The following is a 20,623-nucleotide window of genomic DNA, read 5'->3' as shown; positions in this document are numbered from 1 at the left end:
TCCCCCCCACCCCCAGTTTACCCCAGATGGAAACTACCCAAGAAATATAGGTACTCAATGCCTAGGATAGAGGACATGTACCCCTGGACCTGAAGGGGATTCTGCATTGTTCATACTTTGGCAAAGGTGGGTTATTGCTGGTGGTTGAAAGAAGAAGCTGAAATGGTTTTGTCCCTTGAATTGTCTGCCCAGTGGCATTGTGGGAACGTGAGGAGGCCTTGCTCTGTAAAGATAATCTATTTTGCCCTCAGATTGGTTTTTGTCTTTGCGTCTCGGTTTGTCCTTGGTCCTTATCTTTGACTCAGATTCTGCCTTTGTTGCTGTTGTCTATGTTTGTTTGTTTTTCGAGACTGCTGAGAAGAGGAGCTAGCATCAGAGGGAACTTCGAGACGTTCTCAGGAGGTGAGTCTCTTTTGCCCAGGCTCCTTCCGCTGCCCACCCTGGAGGGTTTCTAGTCTCCTACCCTTCTTGTCACTGCTTTGGGTACAGATCTGTCTCTGACTGTGCCTCCCCGGCTTCGCATGCCCCTACAAGGTTGAAAGGTGGTTCCTCGAGGGTCCCAGGTGATAGACGTGGAAGATGGTCCCTTTCCACACAAAATTACCTGTTCCCCCCTTCCCCTCCCATCCCTCCCTCGCCCAATCCCTCTCACAAACAAAGACTGGGACCGTGGTGGGGGGAGAGCAGGCAGGGACCCTCAAGTCTAGGGTCTCTCCTGGTCCCTCCCCACCCCTCGACGGTCTCCTAGCCTCGCATCTTCGGTACCGGGCTCCGCCCCCTCTTCTTCTCACCTTCCCCAAGCCCCAATCTCTTCTACTCCCGAGCAGCAGTCCCACCCCTGTGCCCGCCTCCCGCCCCATTTCGGATGCCTCTGGCTTGCCTCTTTCCCAGGCTCCTCTGCTCTCAGCTGTGGTGCCAGTATCGGGGGCCCACTGTCCAGACGCTGTCCCTGGACCTCTCTTTGGTCGCTCTTTCACTGTCTTCCAGCAGCTCCGGTACTCACCTATCCCTTTCTGTGGGCGGCCACTGTCCCTTCCCCAACTGCTTTTCACGCCGGTGTCCGGTGTCTGCATGTGAGACATGGAACCGGAGGAAAGGAGAAGGGTCTCGGGGAGCCTGGATTCCAGCCAACAGACGGCGAATGAAGCCAGTCCCCCGGGGTCTCCCACCAGCAATGACAGCTGCAATGATCCTGCACACTCAGTGGTCAGGAAGGAGGGGAAGCTGATGGGCGAGCTGGAGGCACTGGTCCAGGAGATGGTGAAGACGAGTAGTTGGTGGGAGCGGCATGGCCTGGATTGGTTCATCCTTGCTCTTAACTTCCTCGCTCTACCCTTAGGTGAGAAGTCTGGGGCACTACCTGCGCTGGGGCCAAGCGCCAGGACCCCGGGAGGATCGGATCGACCCGCCAGGCGCCATAGGGGCAGGAAAGGTCAAGGTGTTTTGCAGAGTCAGGCCCCAAAGGGGTTAACACAGCCTGGTGTTTTACGCGGGGTGGGTAGAAGGGGTATGGGGAGAGGGAGAAGAGATACATATAGGTTGTATTGGACTGTGGGGAGAGGGAAAGGAAGGCGGACTTTATTAGCGAAATGCTCCTGGGGTGGACTTTGGGATGAAATGCCCTCTTCCCCCCAGGAATTACATCGTAGCCCTCTCTCTGTAGCTCCAGTTTCTTTGGCCTGAGCGACGCCGCTAGGCACAGCAGCAAATACAGCTGCAGTCGCTGCGGGTTTCGGGCTGACCTGTTCTCAAATCTTTCTGTCCGTGTTGGGGGCTGGGAAAAGAATTGTTAGCCCTCACCGAATGCCTGGCCGGGAGGGAAAGACCGAGAAGAGATCCGGGATCAGAAGTTGAGCTTGTAGTCTTGTTCTCCATTGGTTTCAAAATCTCCTGGCTTCTCCTAGGGGTCATTGAATATGAGGGCAGGGGCTGAGACCCAGTTCCCCTCTTCTCTAAGTCTGGACATGACCCTTTGAGGTCAGCTGCTCTAGAGGGGAGGCTGGTGGGGATGTCAGGTAGGGCTGCTAGGTGGGGTAAGAAAGAGAGAAGGAAAGGAGGGTGCATGCAGGAGGAGGAAGGACGTGAGGAATAGGTGTCTTGTAAGATAGGAGGATGGAGAAGAAAATGAGAAATGGGGAGAAGGAAGGATATTTACCTGGGGACCTGATAAGATCAGAGATGCTAAATCTAGGATAAGGGACCCAACAGAATTATCTCTGGATACTATCTCTTCCAGCTGGTAGGGAAGTGGCATTCAGGAGGGGAACCCTACTGTTTCCTTTGCTGAGATCCTGCAGAGTGACCCCCAGCCCTCATCCTATGCCTACTCTTTTGCTTACCCCTAGTTCTTATCTTATGTTTTGGGGTGAATTTGAAGAGGGAGGAGGGAGGAGATTCAGAGTGCATATCCAAAGCTGAGGAGGAGAGGAGACTCGGGTTCTGATTCCAATGTTGTCACTACTATGTTGTATAACCTTGGGCAAATGACTTAACCTTTTTGTGCCTCAGTTTCCTTTTCTGTAAAACAAGGCAGTTAGGCTAGGTGATATCTGAGATACTTTTCAGCTCTAATGGAGGAATCTTGGAAACTTATATCACTGCCCCTGAGTGAGTACCTGTTTCAGCACCTTCTCGCCCCCACCTCCTCCTCAGCTTGAAGGTCTGCTCTTTAGGGAGAGGTGGAAAGTGCAGAGAAGCCAGAGTGGGATTAGGGCAAATAATCCTTTTAATTAAAAGTTTTCCCCTCTCAAATAGAGAACTTGAGGGCTGGAGGAAGTTAGATTACCTGGGTGGGCATTGATAATGATTGTAGAATCTGAACCCTTTGCTTCTAGATCTCTGTTCTGAAATCTTGAAACCTGAAACTGATCCTGATCTCATGTTTATGTTCCCCCACCTTAATTTTTCACCACTTTCATGCAGGATTCCTGTGTCTTCGATCTCAGAGTACCCTGGTCTTTGCCCTAGGGATCGTCATCTTGGGGGTGGTACATCATACGTTTGCGGTCAAGGGTAGCCATCTGGCCAGTCATGGTGCCCTCAGCAAGTCCAAACACTGGAGCAGATTTTGGGTGCTCTTCTTTGTGGAAGTAAGGAGGGGAGTGGGCTTCTGGGACCATGCATAGGGATAGCCTGTGTGAATTCAAATATGCAAGCCAGTGTAATAACAGGGATGTGTGTGGGCAATTCCAGCTGTATGTGCACATGACTAAGTATGGGACAAAGATATAAAGTGTGTGTATTAATGTGGTGTGTGTGATGTGGACATAGTCTATGTCCATGATGTGTTTGTGGATATTTTGAACTTCTTTAACCCTAGTGTGGTTGTTATTCTTTCTGTGACACTGGGCTCATAGTTTCTTGGAGCTTCTCCCTTTCACCAAGGCTCCCACTTGGCATGTATAGGCCTGTGCTGACTCCTCCTGTAGCTGCAGCTTATGGGGTGTTGCCTCATAATTTTGTAAGCAGGGTGACATGGAGAAAGATAGGAAAGATCTAACTTGGTAGATCTCCTATTTTCCTTTGATGACAATAATTGAAGGCTCAAGATTTGACTTCATCTTGGGCATGATGATGCTCTTATCCTTTTCTTGTGGTAGCAAGGAAATACTCTCAGGAGAACTGTCTTAAATGGAACAAAAACTACTTTCTCTTGAGACTGAGGATTTTTAGAGTTATGAAACTTATCCAGGTTGGCAGTTACAGACAATGAAAGTGAAGACCACCAGGTTTCCAAGCTAGATTACTCCTGGCTAAGATTCCCATGCTCTTTGAACAAATTCTTCCTGTGTCTTCAACTTCTACTAAACTAACAATCTGCTCTCTTGATCTAACTCTCCTCTGTATAATAATATTAATTATAGTTAGCATTTATATATCACTTTATGGTAGGCAAAATGCTGTACAAATATATCATTTGATCTTCAAAACAAGGGATGCTTATCAAGAGAATAATACACTTTGATCAGTTAGGATTTATACCAAGAATGCAGGGCTGGTTCAATATTAGGAAAACTGTTAGCATAATTGATCATATCAACAACAAAACTAACATCATATCAACAACAAAACTAACAGAAACCATATGATTACATCAACAGATGCAGAAAAAGCTTTTGACAAAATACACCTATTCCTATTGAAAACATTGAAGAGCATAGGAATAAATGGAGTCTTCCTCAAAATAATAAGTAGTATCTACCTAAAACCATCAGCAAGCATTATATAAAGTGGGGATAAGCCAGATGCATTTCCAATAAGATCAGGGGTGAAACAAGGATGTCTATTATCACCACTGTTATTCAATATGGTACTAGAAATGTTAGCTTTAGGATTAAGAAAAGAAAAAGAAATTAAAGGAATTAGAATAGGCAAAGAAGAAACTAAGTTATCACTCTTTGCAGATGATATGATGATATACTTAGAGAATCAAGTAAAAAACTACTTGAAATAATAAGTAACTTTGGCAAAGTTGCAGGATATAAAATAAATGCACAAAATGCATTTCCATATATTACTAACAAAGCCCAACAACAAGAGATAGAAAGAGAAATCCCATTTAAAGTTACTGTAGATGCTATAAAATATTTCAGAGTCTACCTGCCAAAACAAACCCAGGTACCATATGAACACAATTACAAAACACTTTTCATACAAATAAAGTCAGATCTAAATAATGGGAAAAACGTCAGTTACTTGGGGCTATGCCAAGCTAATATAATAAAAATGACAATTCTATCTAAATTAATTTACATATTTAGTGCCATACCAATCAAATTACCAAAAAAATTTTTTTAGAGCTAGAAAAAAATACTATCAAAATTCATCTGGAAGAGCAAAAGTTCCAGAATATCAAGAAAATTAATGAAAAGAAATGCTGGGGAAGGTGGCCTAGCCCTACCAGATCTCAAATTGTATTATAAATCAGCAATAATCAAAACCACTTGGTACTGGCTAAGAAATGGAGGGGTAGATCAGTGGAACAGGTTAGGGTACATAAGACACAGTAGTCAATGATCATAGCAGTCTACTGTTTGCTGAACTCCAGGATTCCAGCTTCTGAGATAAGAACTCACTGACAAAAACTGTTGGGAAAACTGGAAAGTAGTGTTGTGGAAACTGGGCAGAGACCAATGCCTGACACCATATACCAGAATAACGTCCAAATAGGTACATGATCTAGCTGTAAAGGCTGAAAGTATAAACAAATTAGGGGAGCAAGGAATAGTGTATTTGTCAGATTTATGGAGAATGGAGGAATTCATAACTAAACAAGAGAAAGAGAACATTATGAAATGAAAATGGATAATTCTGATTACATTAAATTGAAAAGTTTTTGCACAACCCCCCCCCCCAAAAAACAACAACAACTGTGGGATGTAGGTGTTATTGTTATTCCCATATTACAGACGAGGAAACAAAGGCAGAAAAAGGTGAAGTGACTTGCTCAAAGTTCAGTGTCTGAGACTACATTTGAACTCAAGTCCTTCTAATTCCAGATCTATTACTCTACACACTGTGTCACCTAGCTGCCTTTCACCTGAACACCTGGGTTCTCTTCTTGCTCTGTAAAATAAATATGAGTATTGGTTTTTTAAGTCTGAATGTAGAGACATTCATCCTTCTAAGTGGCCAAAGGAGGTATGGCATTAAAAGTGTTCAGAGCAGTGGACTAGGAAAATATAAACCTGAATTTGTGTCATGGCTCCATTATTTGCTAAGACCACAGGTAAGTCTCTATTGTGTTGCCTTTGAACCTTAGTTTCTTCATCTGTAAAATGGGACATCCTGTCTGCCTCAGGCACAGGCATGTGCTGAAGCCAGCCCAGACCAATAAGATCCAATTGTTAAATTTTCAGTGTTGAATATTTATACCTCAGAATTCAGAAAATGTTACAAAGCCAGGCTTGATTTATTATTGTTGTAAAAGTTGTCCTGACTTAAGAAAGTGATCAAGTGTTAACAATGCAGATTAAACTTAAAAGTGTGTTTTGTATAATTTCTCCCCTCTGGAAAGCAGGTTGTTTACATTTACCAGTATACCCCTGCTAAGAGGGTTATTAGCTACAGGAACTAGACCTGAGATTTCATTCACAGGGAATGCCTGGGGAGGAAATACTATATATCTCTATATAATACAATACATACATGTATATGTAATAATGGTGAAGAAATGCCATATATACATACACACACACATATATTTGGGTACCTATATGTTATTATTCATTTGTTTCAGTTGTGTCTCACTCTTCATGAGCCTATTTGGGATTTTCTTGGCAAAGATATTGGAGTGGTTTGCTGTTTCCTTCTCCAGCTCATTTTACAGATGAGGAAATTGAGGGAAACAAACTTAAATGGCACCCCCAGGGTCACACAGCTAGTAAGTGTCTTAGACCATATTTGAACTCAGATCTTCCTGACTCCAGGCCTGGTACTCTATCTACTAAACCTCCTAACTGCTCCTAGGTATATGTGTATGCTTGTATGTGCATATATATGTATATATATATATATATATATACATAAACACATACATACACATATATATGCATGCATATATACATATAGATAGTTTGTATATACATATATCTGTATATGTGTATATGCATATGTATACATGCATATATACATATAGGTATGCACATACATATATTTCTATATACAAATATACAGAAACATATACATAAATATATATGTATATATAGAGCTCTATATATCTATAATTTAGCACCTTATAGCCTTATAGAGTTATCTTGAGTATTGAGAAGTTAAGTGATTTGCCTAAGGTCACACAGACCATATGTGTGAGAAGTATGACTTGAGCCTGTCTTCAAGGTCAACTTTCTATCCATTATCACATGCTCACTTTCAAAAGGTTGTTACAAGGTCCAAATGATATATACAAAATAATATAATATAATAATATAATATAATGTAATGTAGTGTAATGTAATGTAATGCAACACAACGCAACCCAACCCAACATAACGTAACATGATATAATATAATATATAAGGTAATGTAATATAACATAACATAGTACAGTATAACAGCATAATATAATACATTATAATATATTATATAATAAAGGTGCAAAGCCATCATAGGTGAATTCTTAGCAGTGAACAGTAATCACAGACACAGCATGAGTTATTTTTATAAAATCTACAGCTCGATAGTTAACTAGTGCAAACACATTCTACAGGAGAAGACAGCAGGTCACCCTATGCAGGTCTCCCTCTCCTCTCTTGTTTTGCTTTTCTCCCTGCATTTTTGAGGCAAATCTCCAGGGAGATAGAAGAGGTCATGGGGTCTTTGATCTTCATAGTCCATTTTAGCAAGTTTCCTATCCCTGGGACCCATGGGTGGGGACTAGTTCATTTTCTCACTCAGTTGGCGAGAGACCAACCACAGCCCCCAAAGGCTTGGGCTTCTATTGTTAAATGAAAAGAGAAGGAAATAAGCATTTATTAAGCACCGGCACTGGGATAAATGCTTTACAGATATTATCTCATTTGACCATTACAATAACCCTGGGAGGGAGAGGCTATTATTATTCCCATTTTACAGTTAGGGAAAATGAGGCAGAGGTGAGGTGACCTGACCAAGAGTCACACAGAGCTAGTAAATGTCTGAGGTTCTGTTTGAACTCAGGTCCTAAAGACTCCAGGTCCAGTGTTCTGTGCACTATGGCGTCACCTAGTGGCCAGTTGAAGAATGGGATGTAAATAAACAGCTGGAAATCTCTTCATACTATGGCTACAGCCTTATCTTTCCAGACTTTTCCCCTCAGTCCTCATCTTCATATATTCTGTGTTCTAGCATAACTGGCCTATATTTTGTCCCCAGAATTCAGTGTTCCCTTACCCCCATCACTGTACCTTTGTACCAACTTCTCCCCATGCCTGGAATGCATTCTCTTCTCTGCCTCCTCTTCTCGACTTCATGTGCCAGGACCTTCTGAAACCTTTCCTAATCCCCCAGGTTGTGTTTTCTCTATCCTTATATTATCTCATATTTGTTTATCTGTTTTCACATTGTAACCCCTAGAAGAGAATGCGAGTTCCCTGAGGGCTGGGACTATATTGCTTCTTATTTTTTTTGGGGGGGGGGGAGCAATCGTAGTGCCATGCACATAATAATTGATCAATTAATTAAAGAAATATTCAGCACTTACTATGTGCCAGGCACTGTTAGTAGGGAAAGTAAGTCTCTATCCTGAAGTCCTTTGGGAACAATCCTAATTTTAAATATATCCTCGACTTGCAAGATAAGATGGGTATTGAAGGAGTGCTAAACAGTAATAGTCCTCTTAAGCTCCTTCCCATTAATTTTTAATCTATGTTTCTATGGCCCCTTATTGAATATAATTTTTATTGCATTATGATCTCAGAAAGGATAAACTCCTTCCTGATAGAAAGGTTCATCTTGTCCAAATCTCTCCTTGAGGCTAGCTGGCACAAATAGGATTCTGGGAATATAAACAGTATTCTCCATATAATTCCTTGTTTCTCAAAAATCTCACAGAGACTTGAAACCACTTGAGAATTTTAATTAAAATGAAGTTTAAGAAAAGAGTCCTTCCATTATATAGCTCCCCACCCACTTTCTTAACCCTCAGGACCTGGAGGAGGTAAATAAATTAGACACCATTTATAAAATTATAAAATTAATATAAGACCTGAAAACATTTGTTCTGGTGACTCTTTGGAACCATTTTTGTGTTTGGACTTGTTCAATTAAATCCAACAAATATTTCTGAGGCATCCATCATCATGCACCTGGGTTGGGGGCAAAAATGATAATGTTCTTACCCTTATGGAGTTTATATTCTACTATGGAACAAAACTATGATGTATATGTATGTATGTTTATATGTGTATATGTACACACACAGAGCTAATAATAATTTAGTGTTGGGAGTGATAACGGTCAAGAAGAAATCCAAAGAGATCCAGGAACATTTGGGGAGGAAGAGAATGCTTTCATTTACGTGGGAATCTATGGAGGAAGTGGAATTTGAGCTGAACCTTTAAAGGAGTGATTCTTTGAGGGAGTTTCAGCCATGATCATCATAATAGCCAGCATTTATAGAGTGCCACCTAACTTATTAAATGGGCAGCTAGGTGGTGCAGTGAATAGAGTGCCAGGTTTGGAGGTGGGAAGACCTCAGCTCAAATCTGACCTCAGATACTTACTAGCTGTGTAACCCTGGGCAAGTCACTTAACCCTGTTTGCCTCAGTTTCCTTATCTGTGTAATGAGCTGGAGAAGGAAATGGCAAACTACTCTTTGCCAAGAAAACCCCAAATAGGATCACAAAGAATTGGACATGACGGAAAACGACTGAGCAACCACAAAAGTCTGTGAAACAAGTTCACAAACCCCACGTTAGGAACCTTGCTCTAAAGCAGAAGCTGTCAAGCCTGTGGCCGAGTGCAGCCTGAACCAGATTAAACTTTAATTGAGAAATATTTAGCTAAGTAAGTCAATAGATAGAATTACATTTTAAAACTAAAAGGTTCTTGCTAGGAGATCCTGAACTGACTTTGATCTAGCACCCAGGAGGAGTGCAGTGATGTAATAAATAGCGATCTGGACCAAGAATACTTGGGTTTCAAATGGACACGTGCTAATATGTGACTTTTGGTAAATCACTAATACTTTCTTACTTTTAGGTTTTTTGTCTTTGGTGGGGGGCTAATGTGTTGTATCTGTAGCACTTACCTCAATAGCACTGTTTTGAGGATCAAATGCATACAAAAGTCTTTGCAAACTTTAAGATAAAATAAAAATGTTTTTTATCTCATAGGCAAGGTAGGTGGTCATTTGGAGAGTGATATTAGGGATGGGGAGGTACAATAAAGGATGTTTCTAAATATTATTTTTTTATTTATAAACTTTTTTTTTGTCAGAAAATTCCATTTTCCAGGTCCAAATCTCTGTTACATTACCATACACCTCTTAGATGCAAGGTCAAAGTCAGGCACAAAGATAACTTCTATTTATTTTGTGATAAGCACAGTCACATGTTATGGTGAAGGCTTGAGGTCTGCAGTGAACTATCAGACCTAGGGACCACAATTTTCTGACCTTGCATAGGGCACAGACATCAATTGCCTTTTTAAGGCTTTGTCTAAATCCCTTCAGAAACTGAAACTTAGAAACTGACAAAGAATCGCTGGTCTTATCACAATGTTTGTCTGTTCTGTAAACTAGAGTTACAATAAAGTTCATTTGGTTACAGAATACTTTTTGGTACAAAACAAAGGTTTCTTCTTGGGTTTAGTTTGAGAGAACAATTTATCCCTGAAGATTAATTTGAATGCTTTTTCTTGTCAGGAAATGCAGTGTAAATAGAATGTTAAAACTTTGTAACCTAACTTGTTTCTCTTTTAGCCTTTGCTGCCAGAAAATTTAGAGCAAAATTCTGTGTTCAACAGTAGCATTTCAATCATCTCAAGTGGTTGGTATCCCTAGAAGAATTTTATTCTGTTTTGTACCTAAGTGTATTGTTTTTCATTTTAAATGCATTTTATTGATGGCCTTTGTCTTTACATCATAATAATTTCCCACCTACTCCTCTAGATTTAACCATCTCTTGTGACAAGGAAAAACTATTAAGCAAAAATATCAAAGGCAGAGATTGCCTGACAATGTACATACGGTATGATGTCCTGGTAGTCACCTACCTTTCTGCCAGAGGGGAGAAGTTTGATAAATTATTTCTTCTCCAGGACTTTCATTGCTTTTTATCATTATTCAGGGCTCAGCTTCAGTGACTGTTTATGCTCTTTTCTTATTTATTTTGCTTTAAATCTACTCAAACAAGTCTTTTCAGAATTCACAGAATCTTTCTCAAATTATAATATTCCATTACATTCCTATGCTTTGGTTTTTGAGACATTCCCAAAAGGGCACCCCTACTTTATTTTTGGCTCTTCATTACCAAAAAAAAAAAGTGCCCCTATGAACATTTTGGTTTATGTTAGATTTTTATTTCTGTCTCTAACTTCTTGTGGAATATGCTAAGATCAATGGATCACAATGTATAAATGGGTTAGTCATTTTTCTTGAATAATTCCAATTGAAGTCCAGATTGGTTGGACCACTTTATGGCTCCATCAAGAGTACATCAGTGTGCCAGTCTTCTTCCCATATTGCTGGTTCCCACCTTTGCCAATCTACTTGATGTGAAGTGAAACCTCAGAATTCTTTTCATTTGCATTATTCCATTAGTAACTTGGGACATGCATTCTGTTTTAAAGGGTAAGCTCCCTTAATTCCTCTTAAAGATAGACAGGAGTGTAAATCTGAAATAAATAAAAATTATTGACCTAGATAAAAACTTCTAGAGAATGTTATGCTCTGTAACTTTTGCATATATTTGCATATAAGGAAAGCATTAACTTCCTATCATGCATTCAGATTTCTTCCTCTATTTAAAGAGTCCTAGGGGGTCTCTCCATGCTTCTGCTCTTCTCTGTTCCTTTCTATATGCAGAGAATTCCACCAAATTTACATCTCTGTTGCTGTGTGATTCATGCAATTAATTAGCCAATGGTTTATTGACTTTGTGGACAATTCACATACAATTTCAGTCCCAGTTTAGCTGTCTTTAGCCACCTAGAACTCTCAGGGTCCACCCTGCCTTTTAACTCATGCAGACCCTGAGAGTTCAAAGAATTAGGACAGTACAGATGCTTTAGGGAAATCATAAATTGCTTTGAAAAACCAGGAGAAAAATACATTTGCCATCACAATCCTCTTTATTCATGTTCATAATGAGAAGTTGACTATAAATGCAAGAATTCTTGGGTAGGGGTTGGGAGGCAGTCCTAAAGCAAAGCACCCATGTGTTTGCCTGTGCCCAAGAAGGTCTTCTGTTCCCATGCCAATGTTCCTGGCATCCTTATTCTTCCATATCTCTACTCTTACACTCCTTAGGTGTGCACTTCGTTTACAGCTGAACAGGCCACACATGGCCATGTGAAGTTACATCATGGTTACACCAATGTGGTGGGCTTGGGGGACTCGAGTACGTGGAAGGTGCCTATCCTGAATCGATATGTCTACATGTTCTTTGCTCCATTGATGTTACCCATCATCACCCCTCTGGTGGCACTTGGTGGGTACCTTTCAGGACCAGTCCCAAAATTTCCAGGGCATATCATGAGTAGATTTAAGGAATCTCCTTAGAAAAGGAATATCATATTTCTCCCTTCCCCTACCATCTTCAAGGAGGCATCTTATGGAATAGCTTAGGAGCCTGGGAATTCTGGGTTTCATTCCCAGTTCAGGTAGGATAGATAGATAGTTCACAGTTTATTGACGATTGGTCTCATATTAAGAGGTAGGGTCAGCTATGAGCCTCTGAATGCTGGGGTAGGATGTTGAATGAATGGTATGATGGGAAGAGCATTGGCTCTGGGATTAGTAGCCCGGGTGAGAATCCCAGGTCTCCAATATGCTAGCTATGTGACCCTGGACATGACATTTAAGTTATTTGAACCTCAGTTTCCCCATGCTACACAAGGGTATGACAATATTTATAACAGTTACCTTATAAAGATCATATGCTGAAAGTTCTTTGTAAACCTTAAAGTACCATGAAAATGTAAGTTATTATTTCCTGGAGGAAGGCACTTATTTATAATTCCACAAAGCAATAAACATGCTTGAATACTAGGCTTAGGGCAGAGAAATATCATATGGTACTTAACAACTAGCATTTATGTGGCATTATAAGGTGTGCAAAGTATTTTTTTTAAATACCTCATTTGGTCCTCACAATAACCCTGTGAAGTATCCCCATTTTATAGATGTGGAAACTGAGAGAGACAAAGGTTAAGTGACCTGCTCCGGGTCACACAGCTAGCAAGCATCTGAGAAAGAATTAGAACTCAGGTCTTCTTGACTCCAAGGGCAACATTCAGTTCAATGTATTCCCTAAGTGCCTTTATATATCAACTGGGAGAACTCCCTGATGGCTCTGGAGCTGTACTTTGGGCTGAAGGGCAGAGATGGAGGAAAAAGCCCTCAAAAGCCTCTATGGCCTTTTAATAATTTGCCCATATATTCTATGGCCTGTGGAGGGCTGAATTCCTTATCTTGCCCTAGCTCCATTAAATATTTCTTAATCTACTAAGTGCATCAGGTAGAGTCCTACAAACAGAGGACTTGGAACTAAAGGTCCTGAGTTCAGATCTTAGCTCTGTGCATACCTGTGGGGCTCTGGGCAGGGTTTCTCTGTATTTTCTTACCTGTAATATGAAGAGATTGAACTCTATGGTCTTTAAGGTTCCTTCTAACTAGTTCTAAATCCTCCAATTGAGCTCCAAGGGGCCCCAGCCTGGAAGGAATTGAAGATGGTCTGAAAGATGGCCTAGTCCAGCTCCTTCATTTTACATTTGAGGAAACTGAGGCCCAGTGAGCTTAAGTGAATTGTGCAAGGTTACTGAGGCAGTCAGTGGCAGGGCTGAGATTAGAACCTTGACTTCTTCATTCCTAGTCCCCTGTTCTATCCCACTTGACTCTTAGTGGGATGTGGTGTGAAGGGTGGTAGATTTGAAGTCAGAGGACCTGAGTTTGAACCCCAGGTCTGTCACTTTTTCTATATGTGTAACCTTGGGGCAGCTAGGTGGTGCAGTGGATAAAGCACTAGTGCAGGAGTCAGGAGCACCTGAGTTCAAATCTCACCTCAGACACTTGACACTCACTAGCTGTGTGACTTTGGGCAAGTCACTTAACCCCAGTTGCCTCATCCTGATGAATATCTGGTCACTGGATCCAGATGGCTCTGGAGAAGTGAGACTGGTGACCTGCACAGCTCTCCCTCACTCAAAACAAAGTCAGGTGCAAGTCATGTCATCATTTTTGTGATGGCATGGTCTTCTTTGGCAACGAAGGATGAACACACATAATGTGTAACCTTAAGCAAGTCACTCCCCTTAATTTTCTTATTTTAAAAATGAATTTTATTGTCATTATTGTTTAATCATGTCTGACTCTTTGTGATCCCATTAGGGGTACTCTTGGCAAAGGTACTGGAGTAGTTTGCTGTTTCTTTCTCTGGTTCATTTGACAAGTGAGGAACTGAGGTAAACAAGGGTTAAATGACTTGCCCAGGGTCACACAGCTACTGTCTGAGGACAGATTTGAATTCAGGAGGATGAGTCTTCCTGATTCCAGGTCCACTACTCTATCCATTTTGCCACCTAGCTGCCCTAAACAATTAGATCATGAAGGGACTCAAACCTCCAATCTTATGATCTGAAGTCAGTTACCTGATCTTTTAGGGTACATGGTTTACCTTAAAAAAATGAATAGGGTGGAAGAAATGACCACTCAGGTTCCTTCTAGATCTCTAAATCTACTATTCGACCATCTTAGTCTTTACTTGCTATTCTAGTTTTTAGGCGATGTAGAGGGGGCTTAGCACATACCAACCACACTTGCCTCATACTCCTCTTTCCCAAAGGGCTGCTGAGGAAGGAGGAGCCCAGGATAGTTCTACGGACCTTGTGCCTGATGTTCCTGGGGCTCTTCTCTCACTACTGGCTACTGATCAAAGTCTCTGGCTTCCAATCTCCTGGCTTTGCTCTTCTCTGCATGCTTATTACCAGGGGCCTGCTGGCTCACCCCTACATCCATGTGAACATCTTCCAGGTAAGGCATTCCAAAGTGATGGAGGAAAATGTTCTTTAGGGCAGAGATTCCAAACACCCTGCCCAAACACTCTCAAGTAAAGCTGAATCAGATTTAAATGGAACTGAGAAATATTTAACAAAACAAATAAAAATAGATATTATATTTTAAAATGAATTAGACATTTAGCTGGCAAGGATTTTTATGTATGGATTAGTGGCCCCATTTCTATTTGAGTTGGACATTACTGGTCTTTGGCAGCACTTCTTAAACTATGGGTTGAGACTGTATATGGGTTTATGAAAAATTTGGCAACGATTAAAGATTTCTGAAAGTGCAACAACCAGAAATTAATTCAAAATCAAATAAATAATGAATCTGAGGTGTTTCTAGCAATGCTTGCCTATGTTGCATTGGGCAACTTTACTGTAGCCTTGGTTCTGAACACAAAGCATGTGTACTTTGCACTGCACATGCCCTCAGGCCACGCAACACCAACACACACTGAGGAAACTGGGTATCTAGTGAAAAAAGTTTAAGAAGTCCTGCTCTAGGGGGCTTTGGAAAACAAAGACGAGGTAGGGCTAGAAGTCTCCTGGGTGGGTATGGATGTCAAGTGGGGAGAAAGAATAACTAGGGGACAACTGATGAGTACTCTCAAATTCAGGAACAGGTTGGGAGATCTCAGATGACTGCGTTTCCAAGAAGGGAATCCTCCAAACTAGTCAAAGGAAAGCAACCCAGCCTAGGGGGTCAGTGTGAGCACTGCTTCCCCTCAGGCTGGGAATGGGCTACACTCTCAGTATGGTTGTATGTGTCTCTTTGTGTGTATATTAAAGCACATTGGGCTGCCCATGTTCTCTTTGGAAAAGAAGCCCCGGAGGATCCACATGATGAGCCTTGGAGTGCTCAACCTGCCCCGAAACCCCATCCTGGATTGGACATTTGGCCATTCCCTCATCAGCTGCCATGTGGAACATCACCTCTTCCCCCAGCTTTCTGACAATATGTGTCTAAAGGTAAAAAAGGGATGGGGCAGAAAAGGGCTGAGGGCAGGAGAGAAAATGACTAGGAGAAGAGAGGAAAAGAATTAGGGATTAAGGAGAAAAGAATTAGGGGCAGGAAAGAACAGGGTTGGGGCAAGGGAGAGCAATTAAGGGGATGAAAGAAGCTGGCCCAGTGGGAATAGTTTCAGGGCTATCTAGAGTATCTAGAGCTGGTCCTGCCTGCTGCCTCTTGAGATGGACAGCACACAATGGAAAATCAACTACTTCTATCCCATGGGAAAAAAAGTATTGATATTTTTGTTTGGGTTTCTAATATCAATCAATCAACAAACATTTATTAAGCACTTAATATGTGCTTAATAACAAGATTCTATGTCCTAGGAATGCAAAGAGTGAACAAAAAAAAAGTCCTTCCCTCTCTCTCTACCAAACAGTCATGTTTAATGAATAATTTTAAAGAGGAAAGAGAAAAAAAAGCCAGTTCAGTAAAATGAGGCATTGCATCAACCATTTGACTTTGTATCCTCCACCCATAGTGTCTCATCTCTGCAAAGGCAGGGGAGAGGTGTTTTTTCTTCTTTGGGACCAAGTTTAGTCATTATAATTTCACAGCATTTAGTTTCTATTTTTGATGTTACTGTTTCCTTTCTTCTACCTTGCTGTAGTTACTGTGTCTGTTGTTTTTCTGGTTCTGCTCATTTCATTTTGCATCAGTTCATATAAGTCTTCCCATGGTTCTTATCAGCCCTTTTCTTAAATGTTTTCCAATAAGCAGCTGTGTGGTGCAGTGGATAGAGCACTATGTCTGAATTCAAGAAGACTTGAATTTAAATCTGGCTGCAGACATTTACTAGCTCTATGACCCTGGGCAAGTCACCTCATCTCTGTTTGCCTCAGTTTCCTCAACAGTAAAATGGGAATAATAATAGCACTTACCTTCTAGGACAGTGAGAAAATCAAATGAGGTAATTATCCTAAAGCAATTGGCCCAGTGTCTAATAGTAAGCACTTAATAATTCCTGAAATCTCTAGAATTATAAATTCCTTGATTTCTGTTGGTCCTAGGAGTTTATCATTTTTGAGCCGGGTCTAACCCAAGACTCTCATGTTGCAACTGATTGGAAATTTGTTTCACTTGAGCTCTGTTGTGATGGAGAACAAAGTAGTCAGCATTTCCTTCCCCATGACTTTTTGTATACTAAAGAGTTCTGAAGATGCTGCTTGTCTATCCCCGCCACCCCACCATAGGCTCATTCCTTAAACCCTCTAACCCACTTTTCCTTTGGGTCAAACAGCCACAATAATTTTCAGTCTCAAATTCAGCTTGCACAAACATCTCTCAGTTGCTTACTCTGTGCATGACAGTATCTTGGTGGTTCTCCAAGGAAGTTGGGAGAGGTCACCGAATATGAGACTTAGATCAGTTCATTTAATGGGTGTAAAAGATGGCCTGTCTTTTCTTGGACGCTCGAGGCCTAGAGTATGACCTGTCCTGTTTGGTTTTAGCAGAAGAAGGGAAGGGAGCAATAGGGAATGAAGGTTCTAGATACCCTCTGCTGTTCAGAGGAACTGGGAACTTAGGGATGTGCCTCTGGTATTTAGGACAAAGTAGTGCCACCAGGGATCTCTTGTAATTCTGTCCTAGAACCTTCATGTGGGTGTTGAAGGAAATGACTCCTCATTTCAGTAAAGGGTGTTGAATTTATAATCCAATAGCCAGGTTCTAATCTTGGTTTTCTTACTTAATACCAGTTTAACTCATTGTGTGACCCTGGACAAGTCATGTAACTTCTCTGGGCCTCAGTTTCCTCATCTGTAAAACAAGGAGGTTGCACTAGATGACCTCCAGGTGCCCTTCAAGGTCTAAATTTATGATTCTATGATCCTTTCTTTTGACCGCTGGACTAAACACTCTCACATCCTGGATTCTGAACTAGAGCTGGTAGCTAAAGACATTAGCATGTGAAAAGGGGGTGAGTGGAGCAGGAGTTCCCCTTTGGGGAAAAGACTAGGTCTCTGTCTTATTAGTCTTTGTTCACTCCCCTTCTTCTAGGTGAAGCCAGTGGTGTCTCAGTTCCTTCAAAGGAACCATCTGCCATACAATGAGGACTCCTACCTGTCAAGACTTTGTCTTTTCTTGAGCAGATATGAGGAGCTCATGGTGCATGCCCCTCCCATCACTGACCTTGTGGGGCTCCAGTGAGGATATTCCCTCAAGTCTCTTCAGCCCCCTTGTCCTCACCAAGGTTCTGGCTCAAAATCCTTCTGCTTTGACTGGGAATGTACCCAGAGACATCACCCTAGAATCTAAGCCTTCCTCTCTCTCTGCTCCCTGGAGTTCTGAGTAGGCAGGGGGGCTTCTTTTGGATGGGTATTATGTCTGCTTTTTTACCTTTCCATCTTGGGGTGGGAGGGATGGGTTTTGGGTAGCAGGCAATTCAACACTGTATCTTCCCCAGAGGAAAAGTGGATATATGCCCTGGAGGCTTATGAAGCATTTCAATTTGTTTGCACTTTCCTGAGTTGAGCATAGACTAGGCAGCAAAAATGGTGACTGATCCTCCTTTGGGGATGGTGTATTCTTCTCCATGATACTTTAAACCATCTTCATCTTAGAACAAATCAGACTGATCCCTTGTCTCCTCTCCTCTGTCTTCCCTTTTGACTCTAACTGTGAAGTATCTGTGAGGGAAGTAGGCTTTGCTGAGGCATCTGGTAAGAAAGGAGAAGGAAGGAAACTTGGGGCCTGTGGGATCCCAAGGAGCTTTCCCCATAGTAGTCACTGAGTTCCACTTCAAGGCTAAAATTGCCAGTATATTGTGGGAACCCCAGCTTAGGTGAGCCAGAATCAGCCCAAAATATTAGCTCAGCATTTCTTGTGGCTCAGGGTACTTCTGTAGGATCTGGGTAGGATTTGGCAAAGGGGAATCAGATTAAACCCTTTTCTCAAGATGGAAAACAGGGGTAGGTACTTACAGACATCTGTGAGTAATCTTGGTGATCACTAGGAAAAGAAATCTACTTTTGAATTGGGATTTAGAAAAAAAGATAAGGAGGGTGTTATCCATTGGGGAGAGAGGCTTAAATAGTAGCAGGGAACAGCTGTGGATTGAAACAAGCTAAGAAAAAGATTTTCAATGAGAATTGGGCAGGTAGCAAACAAAGAGGAAGAGAAGGAGAAAGGGATAGGACCATTAGTTAATGGGGGGAAGGAGACCTTGAAGGCAAGGTCACAGGTCAAGGACAGTGACAATATGGAACAGTGATACTTTAGCCTGAAGTTTGTAAGTATAATGATAGAAGTGAGGCAGGGAGAGAGAGGGGAATAGGTGACAAGAAGAGAGGCCAAGGGGCTAATGAGCTGTAGGACATCCACAGGTGGACAGATCTGGACTGACTACAGTGTTGAAAGTGTAAGGCTGTTTTGGTTACATGGCCGTACACCAAGTAAGAGCTGAGAGGTTGACTTAACAAGTATGCTAGGATTTATTTTAGGATTTCAATCGAAATAATTTGATAACAAATCACAGGACAAAGCAGGGGATTCCAATTATTCAGATGGGGAATGGGTGCTAAGGTTTGGGGAAAAACTCAGGAATTCAGCCTCAGGTTTAGGGAAATTCTCTCAGCCTTGGAAGAGGGCAACATCATTCTCCAGGGTGATTTGCTGTGGTATCTTTGATCTCAGAAGTTATCTACAAGAGCAAGACTCCACTTCTCTCTCTTGTGAAGGTGGGGAAGGGGGTTGGGGCAGCCCTGTCAGTCAAAACGATCATGGGAGTGTGCAGCTGGGATGTGGTGGCACTATTATTATTGTGCCAGCAAGGTGGTGCGACAGGGTGACGGTCTTGGAGGAGGGGAAGGGAAGCTGGAATCATGTCTCAGACACTTAGTAACAATATAACCCCGGACAAGATGGTTACCGCATTGGCGAAGTGGGGACATTAGTAACAAAATAAGTGACGGGGATGTTGTGAAGATCAAGTGGGATCACGTTCGCAAAGCACTACCTAGATGTTAATGATGACTGTTAGACGCGGTGTGGGTTTGTGGATGGGAGGCAAGTTAATTAAATAGCTAATCCTCCAAATAAATACTGGTCTGAAAAGGTCTCCGTTAGATGGTCCTGCTAAGGATGAAAGCCACCCCAGGATGTGACTAACGATTCCGAAGACTGATTGGACTCCAGGAGAACGGAGGAGGAGCTGGGGGGTTGGTAGGAGACCGGCGTCTTTGGTTCTATGTTTATTTCACAGTCACAGGTGGTTCCCCCCCTCGGCCGCTAGGAGGCGCAGCGAGTACAACTTTGGACCAAAGGCCCCAACACCTGAATTCCAATGCGACTCCTAACGCTTTACTAATAGTATGTGACCCTGGGCGACACGCTTCGTGTCTGTTTGCCCCAGTTTCTTCAAGTGTAAAGTGGGGAAAACAAAATAATAGTTGAAGATCAAAGCAGATATTTGTAAAACATTCCGGAGGCGCTTAATAAATGCTTGTTTCCGTTCATCAACTGGGGGGAGGGGGAGACAAAGGAATCATTGGGCTCTGCAGGTTCCAGGGCAGAGGGCAGAGGGCCTGGACCGAAGTCCCCTGGCCTGGCAGAGGATTTTGGAGTCCTTTTTAGGACTGACCGTTACCACGTTCAGCCAAACCTCCGCGAGGAATCAGGCACAGAGAAGGCGGGGAAAATTTATCTTGGACCCACTTCCCACGCGGTCAGGGGAGGGGCGGGGCAAATCAGAACGCTCGCTCTTCATTGGCTGTGGTCCCCTCTTGGGAGGCAGGGAAAGAAGTAATCCCTCCCTTTATTCCTTTTGCGCCTAGTGATTGGCTCTAATAACCATTAAGGCGGGCCTTTGTATAGTTAGTCCCCTGGAAGCTGGGGGTGGGGCTGCGAATGACGTAGGGTGGAGCCCGAGGATTGGGTTTGTCCCCCAAGGGGGCGGGCTTACCCAGAGACACCGC

The 20,623-nt window shown here is 42.2% G+C and overlaps 1 protein-coding gene across 1 annotated transcript; it reads left to right on the top strand.

Moving 5' to 3' along the window:
• Positions 1-858: 858 nt before the first annotated feature.
• Positions 859-19,763, top strand: FADS6 (fatty acid desaturase 6). The gene is made up of 6 exons (XM_072645623.1): positions 859-1,339; positions 2,923-3,089; positions 11,949-12,129; positions 14,482-14,669; positions 15,488-15,667; positions 17,709-19,763. The coding sequence occupies exons 1-6, from the start codon at positions 1,081-1,083 to the stop codon at positions 17,856-17,858; spliced, it is 1,125 nt and encodes a 374-aa protein (XP_072501724.1). The 5' UTR covers positions 859-1,080; the 3' UTR covers positions 17,859-19,763.
• Positions 19,764-20,623: the final 860 nt, after the last annotated feature.

The sequence above is a fragment of the Notamacropus eugenii genome, chromosome 2 (assembly GCF_028372415.1).
Source record: "Notamacropus eugenii isolate mMacEug1 chromosome 2, mMacEug1.pri_v2, whole genome shotgun sequence".
Lineage (NCBI taxonomy): Eukaryota > Metazoa > Chordata > Mammalia > Diprotodontia > Macropodidae > Notamacropus > Notamacropus eugenii.
Note: the sequence above shows the minus strand (reverse complement) of the source record. Positions and strands in the feature narration are given on the sequence as shown.

Bases quoted from the DNA above. Each gene is read 5' to 3' on its own strand.
- FADS6 (XM_072645623.1), top strand. From the start codon at position 1,081: ATGGAACCGGAGGAAAGGAGAAGGGTCTCGGGGAGCCTGGATTCCAGC. The intron at 1,340-2,922 runs GTGAGAAGTCTG...ACTTTCATGCAG, and splicing joins CTTCCTCGCTCTACCCTTAG to GATTCCTGTGTCTTCGATCT. The intron at 15,668-17,708 runs GTAAAAAAGGGA...CCCTTCTTCTAG, and splicing joins CTGACAATATGTGTCTAAAG to GTGAAGCCAGTGGTGTCTCA.